The following is an 18,467-nucleotide window of genomic DNA, read 5'->3' as shown; positions in this document are numbered from 1 at the left end:
CAGAAATAAACTAACTGTGGACCACAAAGACTAGGTATATCAGGAGTGTCACCCCTCCTGAAAATGATTTTACACAGCGAGCACTGAGTAAGTACCGTAATTTTCGGACTCTACTTTTCCCCTCATTTTGAATCCTGCGGCTTATAGTCCAGTTCGTCTTATTTGTTGATTTATTTTGGTTAATAAGTAACACTTTCTTTGACAGCGGTGTCATAAGACTTCCATAAGACCGTCAAAATTATGACGTTATGACGATTATGACACTAACTCCATTTATGTCCAGCTTGGATCTTTACATCCATTCAAAAGTGAGATAATTTGCGGGATAACACAAAATGACATCGGTCACAAGCAATCATCAATGCTTGTGGAGGTGTCATGTCATAATTTTGATGGTCTTATGACAGTCTTATGGTGCTACTGTCGAATAAAGTGTTACCAAATACCATAACTAGCAATTATTGAAACAACTGGAACAGTAAATGAAGAAATAATTAGCACAGAACATGAATTTTGATTGATATTTACATCTGTAACGCTGCAATGCATGTTAGGAGGCATGTTGAACGACAACAGTGTTGACAGCAAGTGGCAGCAGAGGTTGACTGTCTCCCCTAAGGGAGCAGTGATGGCCAAATGAAGCTTCTCAATGAAGCTTTGCAGCATATTGGTTCAAAGCTTTATGGTGGGTCATTTGATCTTATGACAGTCTTATGATGCCGCTGTCAAATATAGTGTTACTGGTTCATATCTTTTGTTGTAAATATCCCATAATACAGTGAGGACGGCTGCGGCTTATAGTCCAGTGCGGCTTATCTATGAACAAATGCCATTTTCGTGTCAAATTTGGTGGGTGGCGGCTTATAGTCAGGTGCGCCTTATAGTCCGAAAATTACGGTATTATCTTTGTATAACATTTTGTATGTGGTTTTCATGACTGTTGTTGCGATTATTTAAAATTAGCCTACTTATTAAGTAGCGAACACTAGCTAGCTAAGTTATCTAGCATTACTGTATTTGTAGTGTGTGTATGTATTAGTTTTAGGGCTGTCAAACGATTACAATTTTTAATCGAGTTAATTACAGCTTAAAAATTAATTAATCGTAATTAATCGCAGTTAATCGCAATTCAAACCATCTATAAAATATGCCATATTTTTCTGTAAATTATATATATATTCTGTAAAATAATTTGTTGGAATGGAAAGATAAGACACAAGATGGCTATATACATTCAACATAAGGTACATAAGGACTGTAGTGGGCTTTCACTCTACTGTCATTTAAATCTGTCTATGCTGTCCTCACTCCGAAGCGTCTACTTTTTCCAAAGCTAGACAGCTAGTGAACGACGCCTTAATAATCAGACTTCTTCCTTTTTCATCTGATTTATTAATAAAATGGCCTCAAACCACTGTCCTCTTTAGACCGTAGTGAAACTACAAAAAAAAGTACACAAGCATTGCATTAGCAACAACGTTAGCTTAGCACGCTATACAGGTTAACTAAACATAAACAAAAAGCGTCTCATACAAAAAATATAACATTTCGCTTACTAACATAATATGTACATTCTTTACAACAACCATACTTACGGACAAATCTTGTCCAAGGATCATATAAGCACAACATTACAACGTAGGCGTCAGCCCGAGACGTCCTGCAGCCATATTGAACTGGCAAGAAAGCAATAAACCATGTCGCAAAGCGACCACAAGAGTTCGCTGTTAGACAGCACAAAAAACCTTGCTGTAAAACTTACCAAAAGGCAGAATACTGTCTGAGCGGGACAGTTGCGTTAATTGCGTCAAATATTTTAACGTGATTATTTTTAAAAATTAATTACCGCGCGTTAACGCAATAATTTTGACAGCCCTAATTAGTTTATATAGCTACATATTGATCTATTGAAAACATTATGCTGGATGATCGAGAGACAGTAACGGTGTTGGAGAGAGTCCAAAATTTCTGATGATGAGGACCCAGACTATTGTCCAGGTGGCAGTCATCCACAGGATCAATCTGACTCACAAGATTCCACTTATGTGTCCTCTAAAGAAGAAAGCGCCCAAATCATGGCCAAACGAATTAGTTAGTAGGGCTCTTACTGGAGCGAGTTACCTCCCACCCAGGGCAATATCCTCAGAAGTCATTCAAGGTCTTCTTGTGTGGTCCTAAATATAATACTAAATATTATACAAGTGATTATTCTTAACCAAAATGGAATAAGAAAACATTGATTACAGTATGGGTCATTTTTGACCCACTTATGGAAGTGTGTCAGGTCAAGTCACATGTGTATCAAAGAGTAAACAGAAAAGCCATATCCTTTAGTAGTAGTTTGCAAAACTGAGCGATTGTACAAAGGATAGTAGTAGTTTATCCACCCAAAGACGAAATGTTCAACAAAAGAGGACATTTTCAAATATAAATGCAGCTGATTAAGGAGATAGGCCATAAAAGCAGCATATGCCTTAAAGTGCGATGACGCCAAAAAGCATGTTTATTTCATATTTCACGTGGTGTTTTATGCTCCTGAATGAAATGAACCGCTTGGATGTGTGTGGAATCCATATATTCAATATTTGAATCCCGCGCCATGAAAATGAGTGACTTCCGGCTTCAGTCTCGGGTTTAGGAGGAATGCGAATTTGAAGTCATCCGGGTCAGCAGCTTACAATACAGCACTGCTTTATAGCATGCAGTTGGATTGCGGATTCATCTGATTTTGTGGATTATTCGTTTATTTTTCGCATCACACCAGCCAAACGGCCACAGAAAATCTGCACCAGGGAGAGGCGTGTGAGCCTTTTTGGGTTTCAAAAGGTTCCCATTCACAGCGGATATTGACCAAAACAAGTCCTACTACTGTGTGAGCATTGGACTTACAAGTAGTGAGTAAACATCGTATTTTGTCAAATACTGGGATCATGGAACACGTTTTAATATGGAGGTGGCTTGCATTTTGTGGCTGATCGTTCACCGAGAATGCCACTCGGCCGATGACTGGCGGCTTGTTTCCACACACCCCTCTATACTGGGCTTATTGCCCTCTTCATGTGCCCGGTGTTCTGTCAAATTTTCAACCACTTTGTGTTAAAAATGGCCGCGAATACAATGATTACAAAGTAAACACAAACTTTCTTTAAATAGAGGACTATTTACATACGTTTGATCATGGACGGACATGTAGAAAAGTTTTCCTCAGACACATCCTACCATGTTAGCGGCACAGCAACTGCACACCGCTCTCTAACTGTTTACGCCTTCGCCGTGTAGTCAAGCATTATTTTACGCCATATTCATGTGGCAGCTACGCGCTCCTCCGTTGTCTGCCAGTTTGTCCGGCGGTACTCTCCAGCTGCTTCCCCGGCGAGCTCTCCTGTCCGCAGCAGGTGAACAAGCTGTAACTTGCTTGCTGCCGGGCGTGTTGCCAATCAGCGAAGACAACCGACAACTCCGCCGGCGTGTGATATGATCCGGGCTAGTTTTGTGTGATTTTTCACTTCAAAAAGTGAAAATAAGACTTTGAGATGTCACTCGGTTCGGGTTAGCATGTCGGCTAGCTGTCACGCCGCTTGGTTTGTCTACATTCTCCGAAGCCGGGGCAGGGAAATGACAAAAGCCGGATTAACAAGGGTGTCATAAAATATCGTTCGGGACGTGCGACAGTAAAAGTGAAGTCGACAGTTTTGACCATTATGGAGTAATTTTACCATGCCGTACTTAAAATATTGGAGTAGAGCGACTGAAACAATGACATTTCTCTCTTCATTCCATTTTTCTTGTTCTGAATAATTTCCCCTCAATGGGCTGAATTCCAAATCAGATGAAACCTTGACCCTGCCGACGTCATCCTCCTGTTGGGGCCGCTAAAGCCCTATAATGGTAGGCGTGGCTAAACGACGGATTAAAAAACTAATTTCTCGTCATCTGCGCTTTGCCAAATTGTTGTATATAGTCGAATCGTCTCAAAATATGATTGTACTTCACATAATAATGCTATTTAAGACTTTTTTTATCCTGTCGTACGCACTTTAAGAATAGGTGTAATAGGACTCTTCAGTGGCATCAGTTGTAAAAGGTTTTGGTCTACCACTTAAGATTTCATCTTATTATACACAGACCGAAATAGTTCTCAAGCCATGTTTGAACACAAGAATTCCCAGCCAAGATTTAATCGCTTCAATCAGCCACAGTACATTTATCATCAACACTAATTTGAGACATAGAAACAGTAAAATGTGGGAAATCTTTCCTCGAAATTATGAGGAATCTGTTTTTTTTTTTTTAATGACGCATCTGAGGCAACATTCATAGACCTTCCCGCAAAGACAAAAATCCTGCTTCAATTAAAGCATTCAAGGCATGAAGCCAAAAGTCTGATCAGATACAAACAGAATGGACTGATACCAAGCAGCAGTCTGTTGTGGGAACCTGTGAGTCAAAACTAGTCAGCATCAGCACTAGCCGCTGTACCAGGGACAGATTTGTGGATATAGAATTCTCGCCAGCAAATAAACACTGAACGTTAGCCCAAGGCCAGCATAATGGCCATCATTACTCTAACCACCCTCCATCTGCCACACGCACAGTTACTGACAGTCCTCTGTGATTGGTTACAACACTCGGATGAAAGCATTTAGATGCACGGCAGACTTTTGCATGTATCACATATCGTTTGAGGTAAATTGGTGACCTTGAACGACTCATTTACAACTAAGTTTTCCCTACCACATAGTTTAAATTTCCCCAAGCACTTTATGTTCATCAAAAATATAATAATTTTACAAACATTAACTCCACAAAAGCCTTGAGATGGATCACTTAGACACATTAGATCTTAATGCTACATCTACTGTACATAGCTAAGACATTTTAGATAAATCTATGCTTACAACATTGTGGGAAAGTTTTCATTTTATCCCCTAATACCACTAAAATGTTGCTTGGAGGACTTTGAATGACTCTAATTTATCAAACTATGCAACATCTGATTCTTCTGGATGAATGGACAAAAAAAAAAATCCCACAGACATATTCCAATTTCATAGAGTGTAGAATGTATTCCCGCACCTAATATCCTAGAGCAAAAAGGGCAGGGTCTAGGGTTGGGTACCAAAATTCACTACCGGTTCCGAAAAAACAAGCGGTAACCAGACAAAATATAAATCAACATTGCGGTGCCTGAGTATTGTTTTTTTTTTTTTTTTTTTAATCAGCCTTCTTGTTCTGTAAAGTAGCATGACGTCAGTGGTGCTATTCACGAGCTACAGAGTCAGGAATCATACAAAAAAGATTATATAATCTAAAGACCAGGTGGGCAAATACTTGGTCAATGTAGTGTACCTTTCGCTTAGGCTAGGTTCAGCTCGCAAGTCTTCATGTACATTTCTGATTTTTCATCAATGTTTTGCCTGTTCAGACTTCCCTTTTCAATTGAGTCCGTTCAAATATTATGATCCGCACTGATTAGCAGTCTGACATGCGCTGAGCAAACTGACCCGCATGCGTAGAAGCATCAAAACAAATGACTACACATGCTGGCTCTTCGTCATTCTAGGGTGATCATATTTTGATTTCCAAAAAGAGGACACAACAGAAATAAATAACCCCAGTTTACTCTTATATACAAAGTTTATATGGATTGATAGAACTGGGGTCGCCAACAGTCCCGGATTGCGCGGGACATCCTGGAACCTAGGAAGTTCTGACTGGTACTTTCCTAAATGCCAGAATGTCCCGCACAATCCAGGACTGTGGGCAACCCTAGATAGAACGCATGCATGCACTGACGCACACACATACGGTCAGTTTGCACCAACTCTTGGCCATGTAAACAATATTGAAATATTGCGCATTCGGCGCACACAAAGAAAACCGAGAATTCTCTGGCTTATCCTTTTTTTTTTTATTTTATATTTTTTATGACTGTGGTGAAGCTTGCCTCCTGCCTATAACCCTGAATTCAAGCTAGGCGCTAACGCTACTGCACAGCTCAATTGCTGATGCCATCCTCCCTGCCTCTCTCAATCTTTGCTGACGTAATTGCTGGATGAATTCCGATTTTGGAGACTTTGAGAATTTAGACCGCTGCAACTTTTTGAAAAATGTGGCCCCGGATCGGATTTTAACCGCATACCAAAATGACCTAGATCCGATTTGAAATGGTCCACTTCTATTTGACTTGTCCCGTTCAGACCGTCAAGTTAATGCCTCACGTGAGTCGGAAAACCACGACAAAATCAGATTTGTGCATTAAGACCTGCAGTCTGAACCTAGCCTTAGTAACTCAATTCAAATTTTAAACTATTATAAATCATTTTCCAGCCGGCGACAAACTGGAATGAAGAAAAAAAATAAACACAAAGCATATTTGCTTTGGCAAGCTGACATCAGCTCCTGTGGAAAGTAAGACTACAGTTACAGTTGCCAACTAACATTAAAATGACCAGTCAAATTTTACATCCAAAAGACCTGGTGTTGGTGGCGTACTAACACTGAAGGATTTTTATTGTTGTCCAACATCGTGCCTAAAAAAAAAAATTTTTTTTAAATGCATTCAATAAGACTTTTATCCCAATCCCTGCAATGTTTTGACAACTTCACAATGCAAGTCTGAAAGCTATTATTGTTGCCTTGTTGTTCTTAAAAAATGAAAAGAGGGAATATAATTGGAATAATATGCAATTGCACAATCACATATTTACTGTGATACAAAAGTCAGAGATATGCGTAAATCAAAATCCAGATGTTGAAGACAGAATCGTCCAGCCCAAATATGGACTCTTATACCCCTTTCCCACTGGCCACAAAAAACCCGTGTCAACCCACTAACAATCGGCTTTTGGTGGCAGTGGGAAAGGTGCAGCGACCCGTCTCGACCTGTGTCAATCAACCCGCCAAGCAACCCGCGTTAAAATCACCTCGGCTCTGATCGTCATGCAGTGTGAAAGCAAAACCCCGGGTCATCAGTCAACACCCTAATCTACGTGGTGACGTAGGCTCCTAAGTGATGCGTCATAACAACGTGCCAGTCGCCTCCCATTTAACACGCCCCACAACCATAGTTACGTCAATGCTCATAACAAAGCTAGTAGAAGAAGAAGAATTCCACATCGCCTACGTTGCCTCAGCACAAGCAGAGTGTTGATCCTTTGCTGCATTTCAATCATTTTGAGGGCAGTAAAAAGCATGAAAACGGAGAACACAAACGGAAAGGAAGCTTCCATGTTGCTCTGCATTGTTTACTTCCTTGATCTGAATGAATTGTCGATGCGCATTTTAGCGTGGTGACATCACGTAACCTTACGCATTGCTAAGGAGGGGTGGGGGGTTAGACGGGTGGAAAAAAAAAAAAAAAAAAGACACGGATTTTTTTTTTGTCAATGGGAAAGGTGCCAAATGCCAATTGCTAGTGGGTTGCATCGGCTTGGAAAAAACCCGCGTTGACCCACTAGTTTCATTGGGAAAGGGGCATTAGACATCTGCCTTCGTGTTTAAACTGGACATCCATTTTCTTTCTTTTTTTTTTTTTTTTTTTTTTTTAATATTTGTAATAGCTGTTTCAATAATGAACATTTTCAATCAGCAATATGTCATTGCTCATTCTTGAGTTTTACACAGTATAGTTAATAGAACAAAAAATGTGTGCAACGATCATGTTACTGTGCTTTTTGCATTGTCACCAACAACGGTGAAACAAACGTCCCTTTTCATAGGTCCTTTGGGTGATAGGACTACCTCATTTCCTGTGGCTTGGCACAAGGGCAACCGTATGCTGGGACATGTGGGGAGCATGATTGGAATAACAGATTTTGAAAACGGAGCCTAACAAAACGTGCCTTGTGTTTTTTTGACTAGTAATGAAAGACCAACTGATGCTGCCCGTTCCTCGAAGTGGAAGAATTGGAATATGACGGCGGGGTGGGTTAGAGGGGCAATAGGTGGGGTAATGGGAATGCAGCTGAAAGCTGATGTGACCTTTTTGGTTCATTACACAGACACTCAAACAAACAACACCTTTAAAAACATACGTGTTCATACATGCACATGGTATGAAAAACAAACACTAGCTACGTATTTCTCTCTCCAATTAGTTTCTATTTAGCAGCAATTTCCATTCTAATTGCCTTCATCATTAACTTGAGTTAACATTACAAACATTCTTAAACATAGGTCAGTGTCCTAGGTCTTACGGCTCACCCATGGTCTATACAGCACTAACACTCCAAGCAGTACACCCTCTTCAAATCAGTTGCCTTAACTTAGCACACCCCTCAGTGGCTATGAACTACTTTCCCCGGCTTATAACCAACACACACGAGAATTTGGGTCACGCTCTCCCTCATCTTCCCCACATGGGACATATACAAAGCTGCTTGTTCCTCCTTTTCCCATGAAATCTCAATTTGCTGTAAATACACGTGGAGAGTTGAGCACGCCAGGCAGTCTGTAAAGGTCAAACGTGTGCTGTTTTGGGGAAAACAATGCACTAGTATTTCGGGGCATAATTTGATATAAGGCGGGCTGGCCACACACCAGAAAGCACAGCGGTTGAAAGGCTGCTGCCAGGAAATCAGAGGGGGTCGACTCATTTATGGTCTTAGGCTCCTTGATACAATACGTCTATAAAGGTCTTACGATGTTTAGAACTGCAGTAGATGCAAATTTCTATTCTTCTGCTAATGAGGTTATTTCATTGTAATGTTTCACATGACAGTAGTAAAATACAAAAGCCGCTTTAAGATAGTCCTATGCAGGCATTTTTTCAGCTTTTTTTGTGACCCATGTTATGGTTTAAAATTAACTCTGAAATCTTTTCAAAAATTCGCAACAGTGTGAAAGTGTAAGTCTAACACCTGTGAATCAAATGTCGCAGTTGTAGAGATGCTTCCATTAACCTATCTAAAGATGCAAAACTACAATGGTTGTGTAAAAGTTCCTTTCGAACATGGTTTGGAGTATTTCTTTCTTAAAAGAGAAGCAGATCTTTGGTGAATGTATATAATTTGGCATGAAGGCAAAGTGAAAGTGGTGTATAAAAGCATACATTAAGTTATCCTACCCTCTCAGTGTCTCATGGCCACGGCGCCGAACCCTCTGCCCCTCTCTCTGGTCCGTGGAGGGCGTGAAGCGGCTGGCCTGGATCGGCCCATTCCCATTTGCGGTCTGACTATACACCACCTGGACTGGTGCAAGACACACCGCTACCCATCCCAGCAACACCCGGGCCAGCTTCCCTGATCCCATTGGTCCGGCTGGCAATCCCTCCAAATGAACACGGGATTTTGACTGTTCCCTCTCAGACACTATGATCACTGTTTGGACCCAGACTGAGTGGAACAATCTAGACCTGGCTCCAGACCAAGTCCTGGTGTGCACTCCAAAGTCCTGACTGGAAGGAAAAGAAAATTGAGATGAAAGTCTACATTAAAAAGAAACAGAAGTTCAATATGCCTCTCGGGTTTTCAATGAAAAAGTGGCCCGTACCTACAGTGGGCAACATATTAGTTTTACGGCGGACAACACTTCTTCTCATTGCATATTACAGTAAAGAAAAGAACATATTAAATCATGTTTAAGTACAAAGTCTCGGCATTGGGTACTGGTCTCCAACCTTTTCTTGGGGCTATTTGTGGTATGTTTTGGGTCAGTATCCTTTTGGAGCACCCACGACCTCATTCATTTCATGAGTCTTTGCACACTGTAAAGGCACCTAGTGCCAGAAAAAAGAATGAAGCCTACAAAGAAAAAGAACACATTGCCTATATTCAAACATGGTGGCGGTCCAATGATGTTTTGGGGTAGTTCTGCTGCCTCTGGCACTGGGTGCCCTGACTGTGTGCAAGGAGTCATGAAATCTGGAGACTATCAAAATGTTTTGGGCTGCAATGTAGTGCCAGAAAAATGGGTCTGTGTCAGAGGCCATGGGTGATCACACAGGACAATGACCCCAAACATACCTCAAATAGCACCAAGAATTGGTTGGAGACAAAGCGCTAGAGAATTCTGAGGTGGCCATCGATGTGTTCAGATCTAAATCTCATTGAACACCTATGCAGAGATCTCAAAATTGCTGTTGCAAGAAGGCACCCTTCAAATCTGAGAGACTTGGAACAGTTCGCAAAAGAAGAGTTGTCCAAAATTCCATCTGAAAGGTGCACAAAACTTATTGATGGTTACAGGAAGCGATTGCTTTCTGTTATTTCTTCCAAATAATGTGCAACCAAATATTGAGTTGAGGGTGCCAACAATTTTGTCCAGCCTATTTTTTTAGTTTTGTCTTAAATTGTGTCAATTTTGACTTTTTTCCTCAGCTGTTTTGTGTTTTTCCAATGCACATCTAAGAAATAAACACATTCATTCAGAAAATGTTTGTAATTGCATTAATTTCTGTGAGAAATTATGTGTTTTCTGGAAGAATTCCAGGGGTGCCAATAATTTCGTCCATGACTGTAGTCGTTTACTTAAAATGTTTTCGTCTGTAAAATTAATTAAGATTTAGTCCATAAATAAATAGATAAAGGTTTCCAACGATTTCAAATGAACATGACAGACGGGCACATATTGTAGCATCTACAAGGCAACAACTTGGTGATAACACACACTAAGCAGGAAAACAGTATTATTTACAATTAATTATACCAACCTGGACGCCACGAACTGTATGTGATAAAAGTTGTCCGGGAGTTCAAGAGGACGCTCGCCGTTAGTATCAGGCTAATGCTGATGCGAATGTGAATGCATTGCTAATGCTACAAGTTACATTCAATGTGTGATGATCACTCAGCACAGACCTTTAAAGGCTAAAGCAACATTGCATATTCTTTCTTGCCAAGATAAAACAAATCTTACTGTGTATGTTTCAAAACAAGGAAGCCTGGAAAGGACACTGGCGAGTTGGGGGGGGTGCAGCACGTCACACGAGCGACACAACCAGACACTGCTATGATGCAAGCTAACTACACATAAAAATGTTACACATTGTGAACGCGTGACGGAAACTATGGCCCATTTTCATCTCGTTCTCGTCTCGTCAGACGAAAGCTGGCATTTGTCTCGTCATCGTCATGAAAAATTTGTTCGTTGACAGAATATTTTCATTATTGTCATCGTTGACGAAAACAACACTTTTGTGGACATAACGTATAGCGTTAATCTTGCCGTTCTGACATAAGAATGCAAATTTTTTTTAGGAAATATAACCAGCAGGAAACATATTCATCCATATCAAACGTTTTGAGACATTTTTCATCCAACTGAATGGTGAAGAGTCTCAAAACTTTTGACCAGACAAGCTGAATAACGTGTGTCTGAAAGGTCTCTGTGAGGTGGACCCACATACTCACACAACACCCAAGCAAGGAGTTAATTCCACTGAAGAGCCCATTGCCTGTCCCTCGACAGAGAGAAGCCCCAGAAGCCTGTTAGCTCATGAGCTAGCTGGAGGCTAGCGGCGACTCTCACAAAGAGGAAAGCCCTGCAACGAATTGGTGGGATATATTCCCGCTACCGGAGCTTTAGCCGGATATGTATTTGAGGCTCAAACATGTGGGGTTGTGTAGGCATGATAAATATTTTAGGCACAATAGCATATTTAATGCATAATAACATCTGGAAAAGGGATCATAATGTTGTGGCTGATGTATAACATTCATGACCATATTTAGTCCTTGACAAAGGGTTATCATAGCCTATCTACCTAAAACATCTGAAATCTCACCTCTAAAATAATTGTGCCTTCCTAGAAGGGACTCACATTTATAATTCTGAAGAGTGGAGAAGTAAAAGGTTAGGTCAGAACAACATTTGATCTATAACATGTTTCACGAAAAAAAAAAAAAAATGCCATTCCACAGGCAAACGTCAGAATGGTTAATAGGTGAAGACAAATTACTTGTTAAGTATACCAATTATTTTCAATATGTAATTCATACAAGCGGGATTTTTTTTTTAATCATTTTCATTTTGGGTTAGCTAATCTCATACATATTTTTCCATTTGTGAAGTTTTGGAGGTATGCTACGGGTGAAAGACACCCTGGGTCCAACTGGAATGGAGTTTATTTTCTCTTCACCTCCTCATTAAAGACCACAGCTTGAAGAAAGAACTGTGGGGCCCTGGTCAGACTCTACCAGCCATGGATCCCACCACAGGACATACAGTATAAATAAGGCTGGACACATATACCTTAGAGGGGGATAAATCCTCATGTTCGACACGGTTGATGAGCAGTCAAAGATGCTGACGGGACAGCATTTTGGCAGAGATGAAAACATGATAGCCAATCAGTGTGAGTATTCCTGCATATCACAGTATTACTTTTCCACCAAGGGATAAAGAGCTCCTGACATAAGAGAATTGTGCTGCGGCACAAACGATTCTTGTGTCTGATCCATTATATTACAGCAGTGACAAGAGCACATTTACACAACATGCTGTGAAAAAAACTGCATGGGTAAATCTTTAGTAGTATACTGTATTTTAAGTCTATGATAGGGGTCGGCAACCCAAAATGATGAAAGAGCCATATTGGACTAAAAAAAAAAAAAATGTCTGGAGCTGGAAAAAAAAATTACAAGCCTTTTAATGAAGGCAGTACATGTTACTACTCATAGTGTATCTATATAAGCCTACTCCTCTTAGCCTACTCTCAAAATGACTAAGTTGGCCACAAATAAGGAGCCTTCAAGATTACTGTATTTTCTGCACCATAAGGCTCGCCTAAAATCCTTCAATTTTCTCAAACATAGAATGTGCGCCTTATAATCCAGTGTGCCTTATATATGGATTAATATTGGTTAATCATGACATGACATTCCCTTTAGCGTAGCCCCATCTAGAGGATGCATAACTCAACCCCAACTATTAGTATTATCACTACTACTACTGCGCCTTATAATGTTGTGCACCCTATATATGTATGTATGTATATATACATATATACAGTGCCTTGCAAAAGTATTCAGCCCCCTTGAATCTTGCAACCTTTCGCCACATTTCAGGCTTCAAACATAAAGATATGAAATTTAATTTTTTTGTCAAGAATCAACAACAAGTGGGACACAATCGTGAAGTGGAACAACATTTATTGGATAAAATAAAAAACTGAAAAGTGGGGCGTGCAATATTATTCGGCCCCTTTACTTTCAGTGCAGCAAACTCACTCCAGAAGTTCAGTGAGGATCTCTGAATGATCCAATGTTGTCCTAAATGACCGATGATGATAAATAGAATCCACCTGTGTGTAATCAAGTCGCCGTATAAATGCACCTGCTCTGTGATAGTCTCAGGGTTCTGTTTAAAGTGCAGAGAGCATTATGAAAACCAAGGAACACACCAGGCAGGTCCGAGATACTGTTGTGGAGAAGTTTAAAGCCGGATTTGGATACAAAAAGATTTCCCAAGCTTTAAACATCTCAAGGAGCACTGTGCAAGCCATCATATTGAAATGGAAGGAGCATCAGACCACTGCAAATCTACCAAGACCCGGCCATCCTTCCAAACTTTCTTCTCAAACAAGGAGAAAACTGATCAGAGATGCAGCCAAGAGGCCCATGATCACTCTGGATGAACTGCAGAGATCTACAGCTGAGGTGGGAGAGTCTGTCCATAGGACAACAATCAGTCGTACACTGCACAAATCTAGCCTTTATGGAAGACTGGCAAGAAGAAAGCCATTTCTCAAAGACATCCATAAAAAGTCTCATTTAAAGTTTGCCACAAGCCACCTGGGAGACACACCAAACATGTGGAAGAAGGTGCTCTGGTCAGATGAAACCAAAATTGAACTTTCTGGCCACAATGCAAAACGATATGTTTGGCGTAAAAGCAACACAGCTCATCACCCTGAACACACCATCCCCACTGTCAAACATGGTGGTGGCAGCATCATGGTTTGGGCCTGCTTTTCTTCAGCAGGGACAGGGAAGATGGTTAAAATTGACGGGAAGATGGATGCAGCCAAATACAGGAACATTCTGGAAGAAAAGCTGTTGGTATCTGCACAAGACCTGAGACTGGGACGGAGATTTATCTTCCAACAGGACAATGATCCAAAACATAAAGCCAAATCTACAATGGAATGGTTCAAAAATAAACGTATCCAGGTGTTAGAATGGCCAAGTCAAAGTCCAGACCTGAATCCAATCGAGAATCTGTGGAAAGAGCTGAAGACTGCTGTTCACAAACACTCTCCATCCAACCTCACTGAGCTCGAGCTGTTTTGCAAGAAAGAATGGGCAAGAATGTCAGTCTCTCGATGTGCAAAACTGATAGAAACATACCCCAAGCGACTTGCAGCTGTAATTGGAGCAAAAGGTGGCGCTACAAAGTATTAACGCAAGGGGGCCGAATAATATTGCACGCCCCACTTTTCAGTTTTTTATTTGTTAAAAAAGTTTAAATTAACCAATAAATTTTGTTCCACTTCACGATTGTGTCCCACTTGTTGTTGATTCTTGACAAAAAATTTAAATTTTATATTTTTATGTTTGAAGCCTGAAATGTGGCGAAAGGTTGCAAAGTTCAAGGGGGCCGAATACTTTTGCAAGGCACTGTATAAATATATATATATATATATATATATATATATATATATATATATATATACACATATTGAGTACTGCTTGTCATTTTCCCTCCAAAATGGCATGTGATTCGTTACAGGAGTGCCATTGCTGCAGAGATTAAAGAGTTGGGGGGTGAGCCTGTTAGTGCTCAGACCATACGCCACACTCTACATCAAACTGGTGTGCATGGCTGTCACCCCAGGAGGAAGCCTCTTCTGAAGAGGCCCGCCCGTGTCATCAGACCATAGGACATGGTTCCAGTAATCCATGTGCTTTGTTGACATGTCTTCAGCAAACTGTTTGCGGGCTTTCTTTGCAGGGTGGGTCAGAGCCCCTCGGTGGCCAAAAAATGTCATTGCATGTAATTTACTTTCCTTTAAATGAATTAAAAGTGGGAAGTTCCGAATTTGTGAGATGGCTTAATCTTTGAGTTAGTGGGGGTTTAATTTGTCGATGAGGTTGAGTTCAACGATTTCCGTGAAGTTTGTTAGTTTTTTGTTAGTTTTAAGGCTCCAGAGTGGCTAATCTAGTGCAAGTCAACGGTGCCTGCTAAGCAAACTGCACGGAATTTGTTGAAATCAACTCCACTGACTAATTAAGTCCTCGCTACCTGAAAATTAAGCCTAATGTCAAAAATTCCCCTTTAAAATAAAGACCTAGCTGGTAAAATGTTGTCTATAAAAGTTGTAAAACAATAAAACAACAAAAATAAATGAAATGAAGAAGAATCTTCCAAAGTATTTCATAATGGATCAAAATTATTTTTCAAACAGATCATGTCACAATCATTGGAGACGGTCCTTTGTTGTGCTTAGCCAAAATTACCGTAATTTTCGGACTACAAGCTACTATAAGCTACTTTTTTCCTTTATTTCGAATCTTGCGTTTTATAGTGTAGTGCGGCTTATTTGTTGATTTATTTGGGTTAATAGGTAACACTTCATTTGACAGCGACATCATAACACCATCATAATTATGACATGACACTATCATGGGCATTAATTAATGCATATGACAGATGTCATTAAGTGTCATCTGGCAAATTATGTCACTAACTCCATTTGTGTCCAGCTCGGAACTTTTACCTTCATTCAAAAGTCACAAAGTTGACACAAAAGGACATCTGTCATAAGCATTCATTGAAGCTCATGGGAGTGGCATGTCATAATTATGATGGTCTTATGAAAGCATTATGGTGCCACTGTCAAATTAAGTGTTACCAAATACCATAACTAGCAAATATGAAACAACTGAAACAGCAACTATAAGATATAACAAACATAGAACATGAATTTGGATTGTTATCTGTAGCACTGCAATGCATGCTAGGAGGCATGTTGGACAACAACAGTGTTGACAGCAGGTGGCAGCAGAGGTTGACTTTCTCTCCCAGGGAGCAGTGAAGGCCAAATGATGCTTCTTGAACCAGTTGGCTGCAAAAGCTTCATGATTGTTCATTTGGTCTTATGACAGTCTTATGATGCCACTTTTAAATAACGTGTACTGCTTAATACATTTTGGTGTAAATATCCCATATTACAGTTAAAACAGCTGTGGCTTATCGTCCAGTGCGGTTCATCTATGAAACAAATGCCATTTTCTTGCCAAATTTGGTGGGTGGCGGCTTATAGTCAGGTGCGCCATATAGTCCGAAAATTACGGTACACCTGAGGAGGCAAGAGTCCGCCCCCCAAGAGTCAAACTCTGCTCTGGTTGTCATATGTTATTTTAATCTCCACCCATAGAGGGCATACATGCAAGGGAATTCCTATACTATGCAGCAGCATAATAAACTACTATTTTACTCAGCAGCAGCTTTCAAAGTATTTAGACACCATTTCTGAATGAATAGTATTTCATTTTTGTTGTCATATTATGAGTAATTGAAACTGATTTTGAGCAACAATATGAGAAACATCTTTGACTTCACACCAGCTATTTGCAGGGCACAAATAGACAACCAGTTATTCACTCACATTCCATTCCTATGGCCATATCAAGTTTTCATTGAGCCTAACGTGTCAAAGTTTCGTGCAATTTAAGACAACCTGAAGAAAACATGCAAACTTTACAAAAATACCAGGATGAGAATTGCCCTGTGAACGTCAGAACTGTGTGGCAGATGTGCCTTAACATGAGAAATATAATTCAAGTTTCCTAAATTGAAACTGTATAAATTAATCCAAATTAACTGCCATGTATTTAGTTGTACACTGGAGGGGGAAATTAAACATGCTGTGTATTTTTACATTTTACAATATTTTTAAGAGACCCTGCTGTAAACTGTGTTTTTCGTGTTCAAATCGAATGACTACAGAGTATTTTTACACCACAACTGCATCACTGAGCCCTCGCAGAATATGAATGGAAATACGCATCAGCCTCTACGCGCGTCATTAAACGCAGCGTGAACCAAAAGTAGCACAAGTAAGAAAGTTTGTACTTTTGCCGGGGGAGAGGATCGAACTAAAACGTCCCCACCAACGTTGTTTTCAAACATGCGCATAAAGAAAAAGGCGTTTTTTTTGGAGCATCTTCATGTGCACGTTTGAAGTGAATACATTCCGTGGATGAGTTAATCCACCGTGAAACGCGCAATGGTTTCTGGAACAATAGTCACCCCTCGAAGTCATTGAATAAGTCACATTATACCCTCTTTTGTCATGCGATTACTAATAAGCATGCCCGCAATACCTTGTAACAATCGGAGCGCCTTGACGTCGAGCAGCTCGCTGTTGGAATTAAGAGGCAGGGATGTATGCGACCCAAGGATGGAATATTCTACTACTATAGGCTTGTGAGGAAAATAAGAGGAGAAAGGTTAGGGAATTGCCCTGTCTGAGAGAAGGGGAGGGAGTACAAAAAATGAGGGGGTTGGGGGGTAGTAACGGTCTACAGGACAAACCACATTCCTCAAGAAGGCTCCTGGAGTTGTTGTAACAGGGGCCAGCAGTGCTCTAACGTCACTATCATCCCTCCTCCAGGGCACCAGGACACCATACATGTGATAAGATGTATTTGCATTCACATCTGCCCGTGGAAAAGGAGCTCACTTTATCAACAAAAGAAAGGTGACGGGGGTCATAATGGAGTCCGATTGGGGTGTGACAGTATATAAATATACTCCAAGTCAGAAAAATGTTAGTTTAAACTCTCACATTGCAGGCAGCACACTCCGATAGTTCAATACCTGTTGACACAAGAGGTCCACTTACAAAACGGTACCTTTCTTCAGCCAGTTTAATTGGAGGTTAAAGTATGCATTATGAAAATGTGTCAACGCACATAGCCTACTATATTTTAGTTCATAAAAGTAACATTTTAAGGGTACTGTTGTATATCCTGTAAGTGAACTAGATCTGTAGAAATTATACGTTACAAATGAATTACAAACTTTATCCCCCTGAAGCTGTGATTAGTTAGGTGTTGACCCGAAAAAATTCTTCTCCACAATGGACCTATCGCAAAACTGCGCCCCCAAATCACAAAAATCTTCAACCTAGCCATAGAGTTGCACAGGAATAATGTGTGGTCGTGATTTAAAGCAACACTAGGTAACTTTTCTACCTTTATAAATTTTTTCATAACATTTGTGATAATATGTCGACTGACAACTAGTTGAATGACACCACTTTTATATCTTGAGGGGGTCTATATCGCTTTCACCGGCACTAATTAACTTTGAGGAGTGTGGCAGGAACCCTCCTACACACAATAAAAAATACTTTACAGCATATGTTACTTTCCCCTTTCCCACTTCTCTATAAAGACGGAAGTCGAATTCTGCAAAGATGGCAGAGCAACAAAAGAGACAAAAAGTTTAGTCTGAGGAGGCAAAAAGCGAGGCTCTCAGGATATACAGAATAAACATTGGCCTGGCTTTCACTCGGTGGC

At 40.3% G+C, this 18,467-nt stretch overlaps 1 protein-coding gene across 1 annotated transcript in view; it reads right to left on the bottom strand.

The window, feature by feature from the left end:
- fbn2b (fibrillin 2b) overlaps positions 1 to 17,415 on the bottom strand; it is a 139,099-nt gene extending 121,684 nt beyond the window's left edge. Inside the window, exons 1-2 of the mRNA XM_057841188.1 lie at positions 17,268 to 17,415; positions 9,068 to 9,397 (exon numbers count right to left, since the gene is read on the bottom strand). Of these exons, the coding sequence (XP_057697171.1) occupies positions 9,068 to 9,252 (185 nt within the window). The 5' untranslated portion in view covers positions 9,253 to 9,397; positions 17,268 to 17,415. The remainder of the gene's footprint in view (positions 1 to 9,067; positions 9,398 to 17,267) is intronic.
- Positions 17,416 to 18,467: the final 1,052 nt, after the last annotated feature.

The sequence above is a fragment of the Corythoichthys intestinalis genome, chromosome 7 (assembly GCF_030265065.1).
Source record: "Corythoichthys intestinalis isolate RoL2023-P3 chromosome 7, ASM3026506v1, whole genome shotgun sequence".
Taxonomy (NCBI): domain Eukaryota; kingdom Metazoa; phylum Chordata; class Actinopteri; order Syngnathiformes; family Syngnathidae; genus Corythoichthys; species Corythoichthys intestinalis.
The sequence above is the reverse complement of the archived record's forward strand: the minus strand, read 5'-3'. Positions and strand labels throughout refer to the sequence as shown.